The sequence below is a fragment of the Haemaphysalis longicornis genome, unplaced genomic scaffold, assembly GCF_048455015.1.
Source record: "Haemaphysalis longicornis isolate Haplotype H1 unplaced genomic scaffold, Haemaphysalis longicornis Haplotype H1 scaffold_2, whole genome shotgun sequence".
Lineage (NCBI taxonomy): Eukaryota > Metazoa > Arthropoda > Arachnida > Ixodida > Ixodidae > Haemaphysalis > Haemaphysalis longicornis.
In genome coordinates, this window is record NW_027526295.1 from 129256500 (window position 1) to 129276210 (window position 19711).

General features: G+C 46.3%; 1 protein-coding gene across 1 annotated transcript in view; it reads left to right on the forward strand.

Annotated features, from left to right (window-relative positions):
* The first annotated feature begins 4685 nt into the window (after positions 1–4685).
* LOC144168285 (uncharacterized) overlaps positions 4686–19711 on the forward strand; it is a 47460-nt gene continuing 32434 nt past the window's right edge. The window contains exons 1-4 of the mRNA XM_077697297.1: positions 4686–4890; positions 8889–9088; positions 14642–14752; positions 16446–16640. Of these exons, the coding sequence (XP_077553423.1) occupies positions 4766–4890; positions 8889–9088; positions 14642–14752; positions 16446–16640 (631 nt within the window). The 5' untranslated portion in view covers positions 4686–4765. The remainder of the gene's footprint in view (positions 4891–8888; positions 9089–14641; positions 14753–16445; positions 16641–19711) is intronic.

A 19711-nucleotide genomic window follows, 5' to 3' on the forward strand; every position in this document is an offset into this window, starting at 1 on the left:
AGTGGCTAGTGGCAGCTGCCCCCAAATATCCCCATCATGTGAAGTTGCATCCGCATTTAAAAAGACTCAATCATGTACCGCGATCCCCGCTTCCGTTTCTTCAACAAAAATGGTGCCGTGACCAGTGTGGAAATGTGCGGACCGCCATCAACGATGACGTGAGTGATACGGCTGCGATGGCACTGGACTGCTGCTCCTGACATTTGAACGCAAGCGTCCGCCAAGAAAACCCAAGGAATTCAGGACGCGCCAAACGTGTACCGGATCCCACGCCCTCAACGACGCTGCACCGACTCTGAACGGACGTGTCTGGGAATCAGCGGAATAAACCGGTTCGACCTTCCACCTTACCGATTCTTAGTGAAAGCTCTGCAGAGACCAAGGGACAAATGCTTCGATTCCACCGGCCATGACCGTTCTCGAAGGCAAACCGACACTAACGACGCCGAGCACGGGCATGGAGTCTGTGTACGAAGGACGAACCCTCATCCGAAGCGACACAATTGCAGTGATTAAGGACATCAGGACAGAGATGAATGCCGAAGCCCAATCTTACGCAGATGTTGCTCAAGAAAAGCCTAATCGAAAAACACATGATTATAACGAAGCTGGATAGCAGAATTGAGGAACTTGTCGGCCTGGATGATTTCACAAAACAATGTGAAGCATCATATGAATTCGATGATTCTGTCCTGCTAACAAATTTCAAATGGACCGATTGTTCCCGGAATTGCAAAAGCAGTCTACCCATGACACTGTAAAAATAGCCCCGGAGGAAGAGGACGGTACCGCAAACATCAACGAATCGGCTTTGCAGAACGGTGATCTCCTCAGCAGAAACAGTGGTTTGACGATGCCTTTGAAAGAAGCTCATCAGGAACCAAGAGTCACCCAACCAGCTGCTCTTTCACAAGGAATTATAGCATCAGCTGACGGAGTAGAGGCAGCCACTTGTGTTGACTGCTCAGAGAATTTCGCTTCCAACGAGGAAGTTTACCGAACTAGTCATAGGAGTAACGGCAACGCAGTGGGGGCATCTGACTAGTCGTCTTGTTCGTGCAGTCTTTCCGATGCGGGGAGATCAGCGCGCTATGAACGACTTAATTACGCAGCACAAAAACCAGAGGTTAACAAAGTAGCTTAAATATCGACACCCTAAAGGAAACCTAGGCTCACCGATGGAGACACCTGATACATGTCGTCATCACAGCAGCACAGCTTCCACGGGGATTGTGTTGGCCAAGGCACAACGTGGAGATCTTTAAACGCCGGTGTCAAAACAGAAAAAGCGAAGCAAGATGGACCCACAAAAAGCAGGTGCCACAAAGACGGCTACACGGAAGTGCATTTAAAATTGCCGACTGATGGGGAAAACGACGAAGGAAGGAAAAGCCCCGTGAAAAAGAATCGCTGCCCTCCCTTCATAACAAGACCCATATGATACCAGATATCCCCCAAGGAAAGAACAGCGATCCGACGCACATCTCACGAGACGCCAGCACGAGCACTTGCAAGTCATCCAGGACAGACGACGGTCGAGACAAGCCACTTGCCCTGGCGCGACTCCACAAAGCGAAGGTATCACCGGTATCACCGACGCACCAAGCATCGACGGAAGCAAAAGTACGGACTAGCAAGGGGGGGGGGGGGGGGGGGTGCTACAACGGGCAGTACATCGCTTTGTATCATGGACTGCTTAACGAACTTGAACTTAACGCTTGTTGGGTGCGACAAAGGCAGTAACGCGGAACCACCGCTGAACACTGTTTAATTTAAGCATCTTCCTGTGCTACTCGCACGCCCGGGAGGATGTTGCGAATATTAGGGAAAGAAGCGGTGGCTATTGGCAGCTGCCCCCTAATATCGCCATCAATGTGAAGTTCCATCCGCCATTAAAAAGATTCAATCCCGTCCAGCGGTCCCCGCTTCCGTTTCTTAACAACTACAATCACGCTGAACGCTTCCCCAGCGAGACGGCGCGGCTTGACCAGGCGTTAGTGGCCGTCCAACAACTCAAAAACAGCTCCACTGGTCATCCACTCTCACAGAACGGAATGCCGCTTCATTTTGACAGATTAGCGTGCGTTTTTCATACTTTTACAAAAAATCCCATATGCCGTTGAAATTAAAGCGTCACTACCACCCCCGGTTATGTACTTGTGCTTTATCGTGCATACAGCTACGACTCGCGTTGACCTAAATAATGTTAACATGCCTAACTGCCATGCGACATGTCTCAGTTGGGGACTAGTTTATGTATGTACGCCACGTACTGAACGCGGTATTTTTGCAACGGTGCGGCACCCATGGGTGTACCTCCTCCGTGATGTAAGGTATGTAGATTTATTCCTGAAACTCTCATGTAAATGAAATATGCTTTAGTGGATTACATTAATATACAGTGAATTACATAGTGGATCGAAGGCCAGTAATATTTCGTAAGGCATGGACACTACGCCAAAAACAATCAATCATCTTCGACGTCCCGACGGGGATCACTCTTGCGCTTGGTGTCGACGACCGGATCGTCCTCTGTGGTCTTCTCCCGCCACATTTGTGCTCGTTTCTGGCCCTTGTTTTCTTTGAGTAGGCTTGCCTGTGCAACAAACAATGTGAAAAAGCTCGCTACTAACTCGTCATGGTGACGGGTTTCCTCATGGTCGGTCGCGCTTATGACTCTCGTAGGGGCTACTGCCTATTTGGGTACAGGGATTGCCTTGATATGGTGCGGTAATGCCGCCCAGCCAAGTGTGAAAAGTAATCTTCCCTCGAGAGGGACAATCGCCTGCCAAATGCTCTTTTCTTTAGTCACCGGATAACTGATGACCCGAAGTGCGCGTGATCGGGAGCATTTGAATGTACACCTTTCCGCAGTAATCCCTCTTAACGTTCTTGGTAATTCTTTCAAAAGAGAAAATAAACCTGAATTACCGTAGATCTCAATCTTCTGCGGTCATCGCTGAACATGATGCAGAGCCCTGGATGAATTTGAACGACTCTGTCCGGACATGGCTGAAAGTCCCACGTACCAGGCAGCCGTGCACGCAGCACTCAGCCGAGGCCCCTGCAAATGCTCGACCACGTCGCAGCCCCTGGCTGTCTCGCTTGCATCCAGGGGGGCATTATTCGCAGGTGCTGCTGGCACCAGCATGCTCATCACCACTGCTGGCGGTTTCAAAGTTGCCGTAGAGTCGGCTACCCATAGTCGTAAGTTTAAGTTGTCGGATAACACCATGCATTGTCCTTCTACAGAATGCGTTACAAGTAAGAAGGGCCGTTGATATAAACAGAAAACGTAATACCTTGAAATCTGCTCTAGCGTAACGACACATCGTTAAAGATACGTAATGGGAATCACGCGGAGAACCAATATTCAGCGTATTATTCATGTCTTAAGTGCAATTTTCAGCAAAACTTCAGAGATCATTTTCTCACTTTTATAAATGCCGAGCTCCTCCGTGTGCTTTGAAAAGGCATGACCTTTGGTCTTAAAATTCTAGGGGCAAAAATACATCAACTATTTTTTCAAACAGCTGACGAAACACCAGAACACACATATTTCTCTCATCGAACGATTTAGCAGCAGCAATGGAGTATATCGCAGGTAGCAACGAGTGGTTCAGGCGCAGGCATAATTTTCCGTGTTTGTTTCCAGTAACATAACAATTTTCCGTGTTTCCCAGTAACATAATATCGACCGCCACAGGGCGTCTTCGTATTACAGATACAAATGAAGGGCTTACCCTAGTCAAAAGGCAGGAGCACTGCCTCCGGCTCCTCTTAATGATTACCTTTCTTCACTCTGCCAAACTCTGCTTGCTACATCCTACGCAGTACTCCCCGCTGTGAAAATTCTGCTAAATCCTGGGCATCATGTTCCACATGGCATGGGTTGTGTTCAGCTTACCCCTAGATTGCTAGAATCCCACACTTTCTCGTGAGCAGTGGTTGCAGGAGCAGTAGAGCTCCCGTACAGAGTACCAGCTTAGGCTACTGGAAAGGGTCGTTGCAGCACGATTTTCTATCCCCACCCATTATTTTGGTTTTTGTAGTAAAGTTCATGCTCGCCCTCTTTCGGCGTTATTACTGAATGTGAAAAAAAGGTTTGTCGGGCAACGGACAGAAAGACAGATATACATAGAGACAGACATTTTTAGAGACAGACAGATACAGACAGCCAGCCAGAGGAGTAGACAGACGAACAGACAGACAGACAGACAGACAGACGAACAGACAGACAGACAGACAGACAGACAGACAGACAGACAGACAGACAGACAGACAGACAGACAGACAGACAGACAGACAGACAAACAAACAGACAGAGAGACAGACATACCCAATATTTTCACGTGTGAGTAGCCCAACAAAGACTATCGCCGTTAAGAATACAGACATGAGACTTTCTCACGGTTTGAGCATAACAAAGTGTACTGTTGGGTGTGTTGATATTTCATTTAAAAAATATCTACAGCGCGAAAAGAAACAAGGACACAGAAAGACGACGGGACGAGTGATGTCCTTTTTTATTTATTTATTTGTTCATTTATTTGTTTATTATTCTTTTTCAATGTGTGAGAACTTCGTCTGGCCCCGCTAATAGCATTTCATGGTAATATAGGTCAGGCAGATGCAACAGCGTGCTACTTTCATTTTAAAAGAGCACCTTCTTGGCGCAGTCGGCGCACCGACGCTTAAGCAGGACAACTGCGCCAACTGCGGTGGCTCGAGCCCGGATCGCTGGAAGCCCCGTGTGCCTCACGAGATGCTGGTCGTTGTGGGAGGCCTGCGCGAGAGCTACCCCAACGAGATCCCGTTCGAGGGACTGGAGGCGTTCGACCCCTGCGCCGACCGCTGGATCGCCAACAAGAACGACGACTTCGAAGGGAGGTAAGCTTCGCTAGTTACAGCTGCTTAGAATGAAACTAGGTGAGTTTGGCATTCCAAAAAACAAAAACTTTCCAGTGTGCCTTTGCAGGGATATTTTGTTTATGGATATACCGAGGTTCATGTAGTAGTAGAATGGCGGCTTGCATCCCGTCTGTTGTGCAATGATGCAAGCAGAGCGGCCCACGTATCCCTTTCCCGCCAGCCGGCGTGAACTCCTACGGTGGGAATGGCACGGTGGATCTCGGCAGCCCCATTACGTGCGGGGAATGAAGGGTTACAAGGAATTCGTGGATGTGTGACGAGTGATGGCGTGAAAGATTCTGTGCGTGTATATTTCAGCAGTGGCTAGAGGCAAACTTGGAGGGAAATGTGGTAAATTGGGTGTCATTGTAGAGTTTCCAAAATGTCACGGGCAGACGTGGGAAATGTGCGCAGTAAGTGAGTTTGCTCGGGTGCATCTACTCTTGCCGACTTGGGACGTGAAAGCGAGACGCAAAAGGACGACGAAGATGGAAGGCAGGAAGGGTAGGGAGGAGTGAAGAAAGCAGGGTTGTGCTTGCAAGTACTATAAAGAGTGAATTTTCGGCTGGCTGCAGCTAGAGCAAAGGACAAAGCGACACGCAGACAGGAACCAACGAAGAGTGGCGACTGTTCTTTCTTGTGGCCTCGTTTGGCCCATTTTGAATGCTGTGTCCTGCAGCCTAGGAGTAGTAGGAGGTACTTTGGGGGACAAAAGAAGGCCTAGTTTAATGTTGAAGTTCAGGAAGCATGCCTTTAAAAATAACTTAGTGTTAGATATAACCGAAAACAAAGAACAGGCACCACCATCAAAAGAAGTTGAAATAGGCGTGCAGTGCATGCTGACCCCAAAGAGGTGCAGCTGGAACCTTTGAAGGGCATACGCGCCCGCTGTAGCGTGAGGTCAATGAGTAGGCTGCATAGAAGTGCTGTTTCGTGATACGCTATAATAGCACCAATGTAACAGAAATTTCCGGTGTATTAAAAAAAAAAACTGCGAATTGTCCCAACTGTGCGTGTCGAAACATATTACCCCCAATTTCGAAGGTTCCAATAAAATAATGCCAAGAATATGTCCAATGATGGAATAAATATTTCGGATGACAACAAATATGTGGCAGGACGCGATGACACGATGTCCAGTGATGCAAAGTAAAAAAAATTGCCTGAAAATTACAATACTCCGTAGCAGAAAATTTGAAAGCCGCACGAACTGCAGTCTTCTCGGTGATGGCGTATAACTGCTCCGCCACAGGAAGTTATCGCGTCATCAGGGAACGCACGACGGCACGCGGTACTCCGGCCTTATCACGAAGCGCCTCTCCTCCGCCGAACGTGTTTTGCGCAGCCTTGGCATACTGCCCTCCCCATCACACTTTCGCCATACTTTACTTCTCTACTTTGTTGCTCACTCTGTCTAGTGTATTTTCATTTCCGTCCTCATTCGCTCCGTTACAATGACGCCCACCCAACGCGAAACCACTGGAACTGGCCCTTAAGAGCTGAGCTCTAAAAATGAGTGAGGAAAGCTGCATTAAGGAACCTCAGAGTAGGAACAAAACACGAGTGTCATGCCGCTTCTTACGAGAATAATCGATTATCACTCATCGACGACAACCTTGGGGAGTTGTATAACACATGGGATGGCGTCCACAATGGGCAGAGTAAACTAGCTTGACATTAGAGACACGGTGAGGAGAGAGAAACGGTACCCCCTGCGTGCACAATGGCGGTAAGACACCCATCGGAAATACAGCAAGAACATGTTCCGCAAAATGGATATTAGCGTGGCATCTGCTCGTCTTTAAACATAGCTGTTGGGAAAGTTGGTGCATTATGATTGAAAAATGATTGAAATTATGATTGAAAAAATAGCGCTTGTCCCGTCGTTCTTCTTTACTGTCGTTGTCCAAGTCGCGATCTATTTTGCAATCATCTACTCGTCTCAATAGCCCTTAGCGTTTGCCAATCGCCACCTGAAGGATTGAATTGGAAAAGCGTTTTTATTATCTACTGAGAGTAACTGCGAGTGGTGGGTGGACATCCTAGTCCTGTTTTCCACGCTGTGCTGCCGCGGCGCAGGTGGGAGTCACCGGAAACTCCTGATCAGTGAGCTGGCCACTGCGCAGCAAGCTCTCCCACTGCTCACCCCTGACTGGGTGTGTCCGCGGAAAGTCGGAGGTGCACAACCAAACTAATTAAGTGGTAGCGTTCTACCTTGTTACCGATTTCATCCCAAAATAATTGAACATTGGATTTTTATCCGAGTATCTGATGTCCGGCCTCTTGTGTCCTCTTTTTTTACGGTTTTCGTTACTTTTCGTTTCTTTATTCTTGTAGCTCGTACTTCGTGTTTCAGCTCTCCTCGATCAGCAGAAGATACTTTTATACTTTTTTGAAGAATTCTCTGGGATATACTTAAGAGTCCGGTGAGAAAATGGGCGTATATGATTCTCCTTGGTGGACGCAAGTGCTACACTCCATCTTCCATAGTCTTTATTCTTCTATCGGTTTTTCACTCTAGCTTTTCATTCAACACAGCCAACTGACAGAACATTTGGAGTGGAAGGATGGAAAATTAGCTCGACACCACACCACACTAACACCGACAATAAGAGGAAGCAGTATTTTTACTTCCTCTCTCCTATTCTACCACTACCCCTAACAGTGTGCTGGTGGTTGAAGAAAAAGAAGCAACGTAATACCTGGATAGCGGGGAGATAAAAGCGGTAAAAGGAATTTCCGGTGTTTATGGCCTTTTACGTTGCCTCACGTGCTATCTCCTTTCACCCATCGCGTTAGCATACTGACTGTGGTGGAGGCGGAAGATATGCACCTCCTCCAATGGGCCACACGGTTGTGTAACGTAGTTGAATCTTAGGTTTTTCGCTGAGTAATCCTAGGCCCGGCAGCTCACAGGTGTCGACGCTGCTTGAATAAAGCATGCTTGTAATCGTTGGTATTTAACCTGAAGTAAAGCTATTTATCACCAATTCTCACGATAAATCTTCGTACGGACCACATCAGTGGTTATGATAATAAAGGGTATTGGTATTGACTAGGGTTTTGAAGCAGACTTTCAAAACAATGGCACTCCCCAAGCATTGTTTTTTACCGCTCGACTAATCCCCCTGACGAAAAATGCTGGAGCTTCTACGCAAATTTTCAACGAGGATATTGCTAGAGGCGACTTACTAAACTGGTCCCAAGCAACCGCCTGATGCTAAAATTATCTCCTTCTTAATCCGAGCTACACAAAATGGAATGGAAAGTGAAAGTAAGAGGTGGACGACCAGTGAACCTCTTTAGCACGCGACGTTATTGTGACACAGAACTCAGTCCCGCCTAATTTTATTTTCTTTGCTTGTAGGACTGTAGTTTCTTTTGCTTGTAGACCTTTTGTTATCTGCCATAGAATATTCTTACGGTGCACGGGGATTTATTTACTGACGGAGACAGGCACTAGTGAGTTGAAGGAGGGGGCCCATTTGACGTTCCGACAGAACCAACGAGCAGCGATTTCTGTCTCCGTGTCCACTCTTCGCGCACCACTTGACACACACGCCTTCAAAGGGATTGATTCGCATTACTGTGGAACAGTGTGTGCCAGTGAGTTCCATTAGTTTCTGACCATAGAAGTACAGCTTGATGCGTGACATTTGCCCCGGTCGGAGATGAAGCCCCTCGAAGATGCGTGACAATATTATTCAAACTGTAGGTTCTTCGGGCTTTATGTTTATACTAAAATAGGTTCGCTGTATTAGAGTGCTTATGCGTTAAGTTTCTTCTGCTGTCTATACGGCACAAATATCACCAATGTTTTCATCTGTTGCATCGCACTGCAGTCTCCTATATTGAGGATGCCACCTATGGCAGCGGTTACGTCGGGGAGTTCCCATCTAATACATTTTAGTGAGCTCGTTTTCATTCCACAATAATAATTTTCAACTCCAATTACAACTTTGCGCGTTTCCTGACAGGTCATACCACGGTGTGGTGATGGTGAAGAAACGCTTGTATGTCGTGGGTGGCCTGAGGCGGCGCACCTACCTCCGCTCCGTGGACTGCTTCGACACGGAGAGCTGCGTGTGGCAGAAGTGCTCGCCCATGGAAGTGGCCCGTGCCTACGTGTCGGCCGTGGGACTCGGTGGTCACGTCTACGCCATCGGAGGGAACACCGGTAGGTGTTATACGACCTGTCTACGTTCCCAAACATCCCAGCTGTACCGGCGAATGGCGAATGGTAGCTATGGCCGGGAGAATCAGATGTCCCAGGATAGAAGCACTTAATAGATAGCCAAAACCTACACAACAACGCTCAGCAAAGTTGGATGTTGTCGTGATGTGTGAGTGCACTCTCCGTCCGGCGAAGCCAACCGAACACTCGTAGAGGCCGTAGCGGCCGCGATATTAAACAACCCACAATTGGCCAAGACGTGATGCGTTGAAAGTGTCTTTTTCTGCCAAAAAGAACCAACGACATTTCTATCACGTCATATTGAGTCGATGTAGTTGCCAGGTCCTTGTTATACCCCTGATGCCGACATTACAGCAACCATGCTGCATATAAAGATGGCCTAAGCAGTGTGCCTGGGGATGTGACACTTAGTGGAAGGTTTTTGCCGATTACAATGACATTTTCTTCGCAGTTTTATGTTTGTCTCTAAAAGAAACCATTGTTGCTTTTCATGCTATAGTTACGCGAGCAATGACTACTTTAAAGAAATGTTAGATAAAATTTTAGTTGTCTGTTTAGACAATTGTTGCAATCCAGTAGAATAACTGAAAACAAGCTTTTACTTCTGATACTATTGCCAACTGTCGGAAATGTATGTACCAAGCAGGAATTTCAGTAATCTTGGTGTTATAACGCAAGTTCCTTTAAAGATACGGTAATTATCATTGCAACCCGTGTGTACGAGATTTCGGCGCACGATAAAGATCCCCAGGTGGTCAAAATTAATCCGGAGCCCTCCACTACGGCGCGCCTCATCGCCTGCGTTGCGTCGGCGCGTTAAACCCCACAATCAATCAATTATCATTGCAAAGTGCACGTTTATTGTATTCACTGCATACCTCCCCGGTCACTTTGGAAGCCCACCTACCATGTCGCAGTTGTAAGAATTGGCGCTAAACCCGTATTCCGGCAATCCAATAATTTAGTCATATTCCAGAGGTTCTTATTAACTGAGCTTTACAATCCAAAACAAGAGCTGTAAGTTTGGTTCTAAATTTACTGAGATTTCCAGCAAAGGGTGTCACACACGTTAAACTTTCGTAATAGTAATTTATACTAGTTTAATTGACGTGCCTTATCTAATGCACCGAAGGAAGCTGTCCAAATATGCTGGAATTTACAAAAAATGTGGTTCATCCCTCTTTTATGGGTATCCGTAAAACACGAAAGGGAAGTGTGTCTTCACAGGATCAGTTGAATGTTTATTCTGCAGGGATATGAACTGGCACATCGCTATTCATATTTTGCCGGTATGACACCGTCAGACGCATCAACATTACATACTGAATTGCACGCACCGGAGGTTTGCGTAAACCGGAATGAAACCACACGCGCTCGCAAACCACGCGAACGAAACTGAAGGGGTTGCCAGCGAATCGTTTGGTGAACTCACGGTTCGTTGCAGCGAAACAGCATAATTTTCGGGGCTGTCTTGTGGGTTTTCTTGGCGAGTGAAGACCTGCTTGCGCGTCACTTTGGCAAATGTGCGACCAATGCGTTCCTGCTCCGTGGGTTGTACTGCAGACAGTTGCGTTGCGACGAGCACAACTGGTGCCAACTGTCGGCGCTCGTTGGTATCGTGATGCATTACTTCGCTTCCCTTCTCTTAGGCGGCAACAGCATCTAAATAGGAGTTATAGAAGGATATATACCGCGTTCATACAGACGACTCCGCTTCAGCTCATGGTAAAGCGCCTGGCATTTCCCGTTGTGGCGACGGAGATCCCCGCTCGAATCCTGGCACAGCCGCGTCAACAGAACTTTTTCTGGCGATTTGATTCCCATGACCGATTTGATGTCAGTTAGATCTTGGTGGATCCCGGTATAAAACACTTACACGTTAAAAGTTTTAGCCCATGCTTTCAACAGTTTGCTCAGCCCAAGTGCAGCATCTTGTACCGTTCGAAAATGGGTGGTGCCATACCATTTCCTTCAAAAAGCCGAAGGCTAGCCACTATAATGTCATCAAGATAAAATTCAAGGTACTTCCTTAATCGTTGTGACAGTCAATAATCGAAATATTGTGTGAAGACACTTGCACGAAAGTGCTAGTTGCGAAGGTATTCAAGGAACGCTCCTCGTCCATAGCAGACCATGTACGTAAAACGTTATTAATGCTTAGCATTCTTTGCGGAGTAGACCCACAACCAGGGCCGTGTAACGCCTGGAATTTCCACAAAAAGGCAGATTTGGCGTAAGTTCCACCTTTAATCGTTATAATACCGTAAATGGAGATAATTGGTTCCGTAGAATTTTAAAAACCAAGAAAATAAAAAAAATAGAAAAAAAGACACGTGGCGAACCGTATTTCAAGAAAAATGCACTTTTGGCGAAAGTTCTTCCTGCAATTGTTATAATAGCGTAATTAACGATAATTAGTCGAAGAGAATACTGAAAGAACAATTAAGAAAAACAGAAAAAAATAGCGCTAAGGGGAGAACCGCGTCACGCCTGCATCTACACAAAATTGAAGATTTTGGGGAAGGTCCACCTGAAATCATTATAATAGCGTGAATGGAGATAATTCGTAGAATAACGCCATGAAAAACAAAAAAAAAGAAAAATAGACGGAAAAGTGAAAAGTAGCGAACCTGTAACGCCCTCCATTTCCACAAAAATGCAGATTTTGCGGAAGTTCCACCTGCACTCATTAAAATAGCGTAAATAGAGAGAATGGCGACCACAAAATTTTGAAAAGCCAGATATAGGAAAAATGGATAAAAATAGCGAAAGTTGGCGAACCGCGTAACGTCCTGCATTTCAACAAAAATGATGATTTGGCGAAGTTCCACCTGTAATGGTTATAATAGCGTAAATGCAGATAATTTGTGGAGTACAATTTAAAAAAACCAAGAAATAAAAAATAACAAAAATTGCGAAAAATGCAAGAGGTGTAACTCTCCGCATTTCCCCAAAAATGCAGATTTGGCGGAAGTTACACTTGTAATTGTTATAATAGCATAAATGTAGATCAGTGGCCGAACAGAATTGAGAAAAACCAAAAAACTGGCTGTAAAGAACTCACAATGTAGACAAGGGGCATAAGGATGCTATGCATTAGTAGATAATTCTTTGAATTTCTGCAGATTTTCTTGCAAAAGTAATATACCGCGGTGGTATAAATTATTCCGTAGCCCTCCACTGTGGTGAATCCCTCAAATATCAGGTGGAGCGTCCTTGAGTAAACCATGGTTTAAACTTTGAGTAGCAGCTAAAGTTTGTCAAGGGGTGGCGTTCCGCGAATTTCACAAAGGATTAAAACTGAAAGCGAAGACGCTATTTCTTAGGCCCCGGAAACATGACATTTTTGTGGGGTTACATAGTTCTCTTGTGCCTAAACGGTGTTTATGTAAGCGAAATTTAACCACAGCGAGAGTTACCATTATTACCTATCACCATACGCTACATTCTGCATCAGCGAGTACCAAAGAATTTATAGTATTTCTAAATAGCGATAGTTCAAGTGCTTAAATACCACGTATATGGAAAAATTGCCAATGGGAACACTGCCAACAACAGACACCCCTTCCTTAGATTCAGTCACTTTGCCCCATTAGAACAAACACAGTTCTAGCCCCTAAAAGGAAAGGTTAGGGCAAAATCCCAGTTGCCTTTACATGTCCTGTGCGGGGCTTTGCCTGCAAAAATTTAAGAATTAAAACATGGCCCCAAAATTGTTGTTATAATGCGTGCATATCCTTAAATCTATACTGGGCCTATTTCGCGAAAAAAATTTCATTCCTGTTCCGGTAACCACGCCCTGTCTCAAAAATACCAATTGGCCCCGCGTACTAGAAAGGCGTTATCAAAATGCCCATGGTCTGCAATGCCATCACAGCCTACACAGTCATGGGAATCGGCAAGTGCCGATGACAGCACTCGTCCGAGGCTCAATGCTGATTCAGAAATACTTGTGTGTCATTGTAGTTGCAAGTGAGCGAGTGGTTGTTAGCGAGACACCACATTTTCGCATCTCTCGTTTTCAATTTTCTCATGTTCATCCTCCTTTGTAGCTCGCGCCGGTGGCATGGCTGGCATTGCCTTAGTACACACCTCCGTGGTATGTATTCTTGGCTGCCGGGTTTTAAGTTGTCCTCACATGACTTGTATGGAAGCCTGGCATACCCAACCAGGAGGGCGGGCCAGTGTCGAATCAGTCAGAAGCTCACGCCCATCAAATTTGCCAATATAAATTTTGCTGCGGAGACAACCACGCACATTTTAAACGTACCCACTCAAAGGGATTGGCCATCGATTATGTTTGTTGTCAGGAGCTCAGGCACAACTTATAATTATCAGTTCAAATACAATGTAAACATACCTACCACGAGTTCTCCTGTATCCATACTGCGGAAATGGCCAGTGGCGCGGCTTCATCCGTCAGAAGCTCACGGTAGATGGAAAACTTCCCTTGGCAACGACGTCTCTACCCCTACGCGAATATATGCTTTCACAACTTGACAAAAAGGGATACTACTGCACTCATATATTAGAAGAGGGTGATGTGGTGTCTCAAACACTTTTAAAGACGATAGCCTTGCCTGGGCTACTTAAACGCAGAAATTTCGGTCTGTCTGTAAGTCGATTCAGCCACCCGGCCGAAGTGAAACAAGAGCTGCGAAATAGTATTATATACCCACAGACAAATTTAAACATCTACGTCCGGTGTCAATGTTCATACTTGTCAATACTGTTGAACAAGAACAAGATATTACGTAAATATAAGGCAGAAAATGAATACATCAGTGATATTTGCAGTGTTCCTTTATTAAAAATTTATGGATGCTTGGTTTTCGTGATAGCAAATGAAATATTACATCAACTACATAAAACCATCGCTTAAATGTCGCTCCTGGCGGCATTTAGAAATGAAACGGCAAACGCAACGAAATGTTCCACTAGATAGGCACCACGTTCTGATTGGCACGCTCGTGGAGTGTGGCAACGTAGTTCTATAAATGTTGTAGTAGGGTGACTCGATCCACGCGCGTCTCCGCCGTACGGCAGCGCTGGCATCGGGGCACCCGACTTGGAGGAGTGGAACGCGGTAAATTTAAATTGACTTGAGCATACTTTTACGTGCTAGCTTGGGAGAAGGAGATGGGAGAGGAACAGCATGAAAGGTGAGCGGGAAAGAGAAGAGAGCCACGCACTTGGCAGGGGCGCCAATTACTATCGTCTTTCATCGACGTTTGCAACGAGAGGAGCAGATACGCGGCCATTTTTTGACAATAGTTTTTTTTTTATAGCAAAAAACGTGGCCTTATCATGCCCGGTAGAGATATAGGTGGGCTTAAGCGGCAGACTTGTTCCCTAGAACAGTCCGGTTTCCCCCGCAGCGCGGTAAAATATCTAGCTGGTTAGACGCGCGTCGGAGCGGTGAATCTGGGGAGACGATCTGGCTCTCGCAGTGGGAGACGCGTGCGCAGACGCGACCTTAAGTCCGCTCACGTGTTTTCCCATTAGAAATGAATTTGAGATCATTTGACAACGCAGGTACAAGGCGCACCTCCACCGTGGAGCGGTATGGCCCTGACATGAACCAATGGACGCTTGTGGCTAGCATGAACCAAAGGCGTAGCGGCGGAGCAGCCTGTGCTTTCAAAGGTACGATAAAGACACCGTCATATGTTGCAGGTTATGGCTTAAGACTTGAACGTTTCAGCATTCGCGCTTATTACTGGCAGGCGTAAAATTCCACAACAGTCAATATAAACACAAGATTTTAACATATCTTCAGGAATCATGGTCACAAGAACTTTCCTGGAAACAAAAAAGAAAATAAATGTGGTCATGTATTTGCAGCGGTGTGCACTGGATGCACACTACACGCAATGAAACTATGTTCATCTGGGTGGCATAAAAAGTATGTGCTACTAATTATTAGGTACAACGGATGAGTTAAAATAATAAACGAACATGTTGGGGCATATTGCTTTGGAATGGATTAAAGTGTAAACAAAGAGGAAATAAGCTGTGTGCAGCAAATTGTATGGAGAAGCTTTCAGCCACAGGACAAAGGAATCGCAAATTCTCTGTTCAGCAAAGTTCTTCGCTAGTGATGTTGTCACAGGAAGGGACGGGGAAGATGACGGCTCTGTCGATCATTTGACCCCTATCAGGCCTAATCATCTATAGTGATAAGGATTTTGTGCTGTCCCATTGTTGGCAAAATTTAACCCTCCTGGTTATTTCTAACTCATCCCAGAGGCTGTTGAAACAAAGGGGCAAGGCTATTTGGCTGTGTTGCACGCACATTGGCTTGCATGGTTTGCTAATCATGTTTTCGCAATCATAAGTGGGGCACATTGCGGAGCGTCCAAAAGAGCACCATGTGGTTGTATAACGCCGTTAAACAAGTTGGTCGCCATCTCACCCTGCGAAAGAGGATGTCAAGCAAAGCTTTTCTAAACCACTAGAAATGGTAATAGAGGAGGGTATGAAATGTTTCTCGTCATCACGGTGGGCTTGTCGCTTGCGCTCGGCCAGTAAGGGTACAGAGTATCGGCACTCTATTCTTCTATTGTTCCGTGCCACCGCCATGATCCTTTGTAGGTTCGCATTACGTGACATTTGTTTACACTGCGACGGTTTATTGGCGCTGCCATTTTGTTGTTTATGCGGTTTAGTCAATCAACTGTGGTAGGCTTATCTTGCCCTCCCTGCTCTGCAGCTGGGCGTAACTGATTTCGTTTTGAATTCGAATTAAAGCTAACGCATGTAACAGCATTTCAGCAGCAGAAGTGTGTCGAAAGATGCCGTTTTGCTGCATAATCGTTATTCTTAACAAACGACCCGGTCGAAGTTAACGGTGAAGACGTAGATGCGGCAACCTCGCAACACTTTGATAAACGCCGAATGGCCGCCATTGGTGGCTTGTGCGCCTCAGGGCCGGTACTCTAATACCTTATCTACTGAAACTACGCTCGGCTTCTCTGGAGGCAAATGATGGGTTCTGTCTAGCCTGGCGCAGGCGCTCGGCGTCTTGCGCGAGAACGTCTCTATTCAGTGACACTAGTCCTGCCTCGCCTTCAAAAATCATTTTTTTAAAACATAATCTTTACCAGGAACACATTTTGGGGGGTCGCATTGTTGACAGGCGGTTTATTAAATGCGGTTTCGATGCTTGTATTGTGGTTTCCTTGAACGAATTCTGAGCTCTATGGTGCATTGCTTATGAGCCTGAAGCATGCGATCGGCCTCTTAGACCTTGGCGCCTTGGCGTATTTGTCCACGGAGATGAAACCTTTGGAGGGAAGAGGTATACAGTTTTGCTCTAAAACAATTCGTCTCCCCGCAGGCAAGATCTACGTGAGTGGTGGGTTCGACGGCAAGAAGATCCTCTTCAGCGTCGAGGTGTACAGCCCTTCCCGAGATACCTGGTCTGTGGTCCACCCTCCGCTGCCCGGACAACGCTGCAGCCACGCCATGATCGCCCACGGTGCACACATCTACGTCATCGGCGGATACGACGGTCGTCGGCGTCTCAACACAGGTACTAGCCTTGTTCTTAAATTTAGTGTGTACAGGGCATACCATAGAGATGGCTCTCAAGTCAGAGCAGAAAGTTTGAACGTATCGCTCACGTTGCCTAACAAAGTGGATTGTAGGCATATTAATGAGCCCTGTGTTTTCTCCTTGCTGAAAATTAGCTCTTTCATTTCCTATGTTTAAGATGTGGAATCTTGTTTCAGAATGTTAGAGTCGGTTAGGTTTTGCACGCATCCGCATATCATAAATTGTTTTGGTAATTACTGCCGGAATAAAAGAAGTGCGAAACAGCAAACGCAATTTTTTCGGCCTTTTGCTTTCATAAGAGAGGGAGAAAAAATCATGCACATCGCCGCCGAACGACTACGATGCTTAAACGCGAATGTTTCTCGTGATGGATACTTTGGTTGGTCAGTGACACACGGCGAGTACGTGCTACTCTGGACGTACGCACCACTTTTCTAGAATACCCACAGCAACTCTCGGATGTGCAACCCGTAGACCTAACGTTGGGTTTTGGGTGTACGGCGTGAGTCGGTACCTGCCGCTTGGCGTTCGGTTAGACCATGTGGAAATGAAGCATTCAGATAGACGCCAGCTTCATAACGCGAGGGATCCAGGTGCAGGGACCCAGGGACACAGGAACACAGGGCTCTGGTATTTACCCGTTACTATTCAACCTGACCATGCTAGAAATAGGAAGAACGTTAGAAGAGAACACAAAATTGGGAAGTCCGTCTACAGAAATGATATAACAATCTCGACAAAAGAAGGCCAAAACCGAAAAGCTAAAGAAGCCATAGACAGCATAACGGGTCCAATACACAAAAAGCTTAAGGTGCGCTCCAGAAAATACACAATTGATTATAATGAGCCCATCGAAGGAACCCATTCCCACAAAAAGCATCACAATATACGGCAGAGATGCGCAATTCAAACGGACCGTGAGAATACTGGGCATGTATGTACAGGAAGACAAAAAAAAGCAATCATCACGCTTAGCAGCGTAAGAAAAACAACGCAACTAGCGAGAGTCATCAGAAGCATCACACGAACCTGAAAAGGTATGGAAAAAGAAGACACAACCAAACTCGTCCAATCACTCATAAAGAGCAGAATCGCATACAGTCTACCTTTCCGCCACCTGGATTAAGGACAACAAGAAGGAGTAAATGCTTTCATAAGAACCGCTTACATGATCGCCTTCGGGTTCTTCATCTACACCTCTAACGAGAAGTTCTCCAAACCGGGCATCTGCAATACCTACCAAGAAGCACAAGAAGGCTTCTTCGAGGCACAAAGAGAAAGACTATTGAAAAGAAGAACAGGCAGGGAAACCCTAAGAAGGATTTGCTACACCATTCACACCGACTTGGTAAAAAAAAAGCAGAACTGAAACCAGAACAACGCGAAGCTCTTAAATTTCTTCCTGAGCCATTTGTACAACAAAGGTTGAAGACTAGCAAGAAATAACAACATAGAAGCACACACTGAAAAAATTCAGATGCAGTATACACGGATGCCGCCACCAATCACAGCGGTCCTAACATCAGCCGTAATAGTGAATGCAAGGGGCAAACTTCTGGAATTTCTCATGAGCAGAAAACAAACACCTCAAGAAGCGGAAACTGCAGCTTAACTAGTCGCTGTAAGTTGGAAGAATATAACAAATCCTTCATATTCATCCCGGAATCGCCAAGAGCAATTAAAAATCTACTATGCACCTTTCCCAAGAGAAGCCAGGAAGATTCTACCAGCCGAAGCAAAAGGCAAACGCATAATAGTATGGAGTCAAACACACGAAGGCCCCGAAGAACACGAGAAAGCCGACTCCCTAGCGAGGCAAGTCCACAGCCGCAGAAAAACGGACCCCTCTTACACCCTCCGTCCATGTCACCTAATGAAAGGCTGTTCACACAAAGACAAGCCAGAAAGATTATGCTTGCACGTAATCACATGTTAGATGCCGAAGAAACGAGAAACCCCCCAAAAAGCTACAAACCAACATTTTCCCACACAAATCGAGGCTGTCCCTCGTATTCCTAGAGACATATAACGGAGAGTGGCATAAATGCAAATTAAGAGCAGACTTTTTGCACACAGAACACCCACGAAACCTCTATACAGTCCTGGGATGTAGTGCTGTCTATCTCGGAACTTTCGTCACAGCGCGAGGTGCTATAGAAAACCAGCTGGGAGCCTTTGTTACTGGAGTATTGGAACTAGGATTTCACTCATGCCTCTTTCCACATTCCCTTCTCCTTATTTTTAAAATAAAGTTCTCTCTCTCTCTCTCTCTCTCTCTCTCTCTCTCTCTCTCTCTCTCTCTCTCTCTCTCCCCTTCTCTCTCTCCCTCTCTCCCCCCCTCTCTCTCTCTCTCTCCCTCTCTCTCTCTCTCTCTCTCTCTCTCTCGTTTCCTGCCACGGGAAGCGTTTTTTCTTTCACTCCATCCACGATCATTCGTCATAATCATCAAGGAAAGTTGGCTTTCCTGCAGGCCGCATTGGTGCACAACGGCATCAGTGAGGACGGTGAAGTTTTACTTTAATAGGCTGACGATTACTGTATTGAAGCGCAGCGCGAACGGCACTCGGCACATCAGCAGGTGCCCGACGGCGCGCGCTAGTCAGGCGTTATCTCCAGCCCGTTGCCGCCGACGAGCATGTCTCGCGCAGTCTTGGTATACCGCCCTCCCCCTCACACTATTGAAATACCTTTCTCCTCCCTTTTCCTGCTGGCTGTATCTCGTCTATCTTCGGTGACCTTTGCTGGGCTATAAAAAGAGAGAAAATCCCGGGCCATCTCCACTAACGTGAAATCTGGGGAGGGCCGAATCATGCAGTGTATAAGTGTAATCTTCGCGCCCTGGCGTTTTTGCCAACGGAGATGGAACTGTTTGGGGGCAGAGGTATGCAGCTTTGCTCTAAAAGTCTCTTGTCTTTGAATTACGAAGCACTCTAGCGGGAGGCGTAAACTACATGAAACGACGATTAGGGCGAGGACCACGACGGCGCCGACGATTACGACGATGAGGCCGACGACCACAAGATACGCCAACAGCCCAAGCCCTTAGGG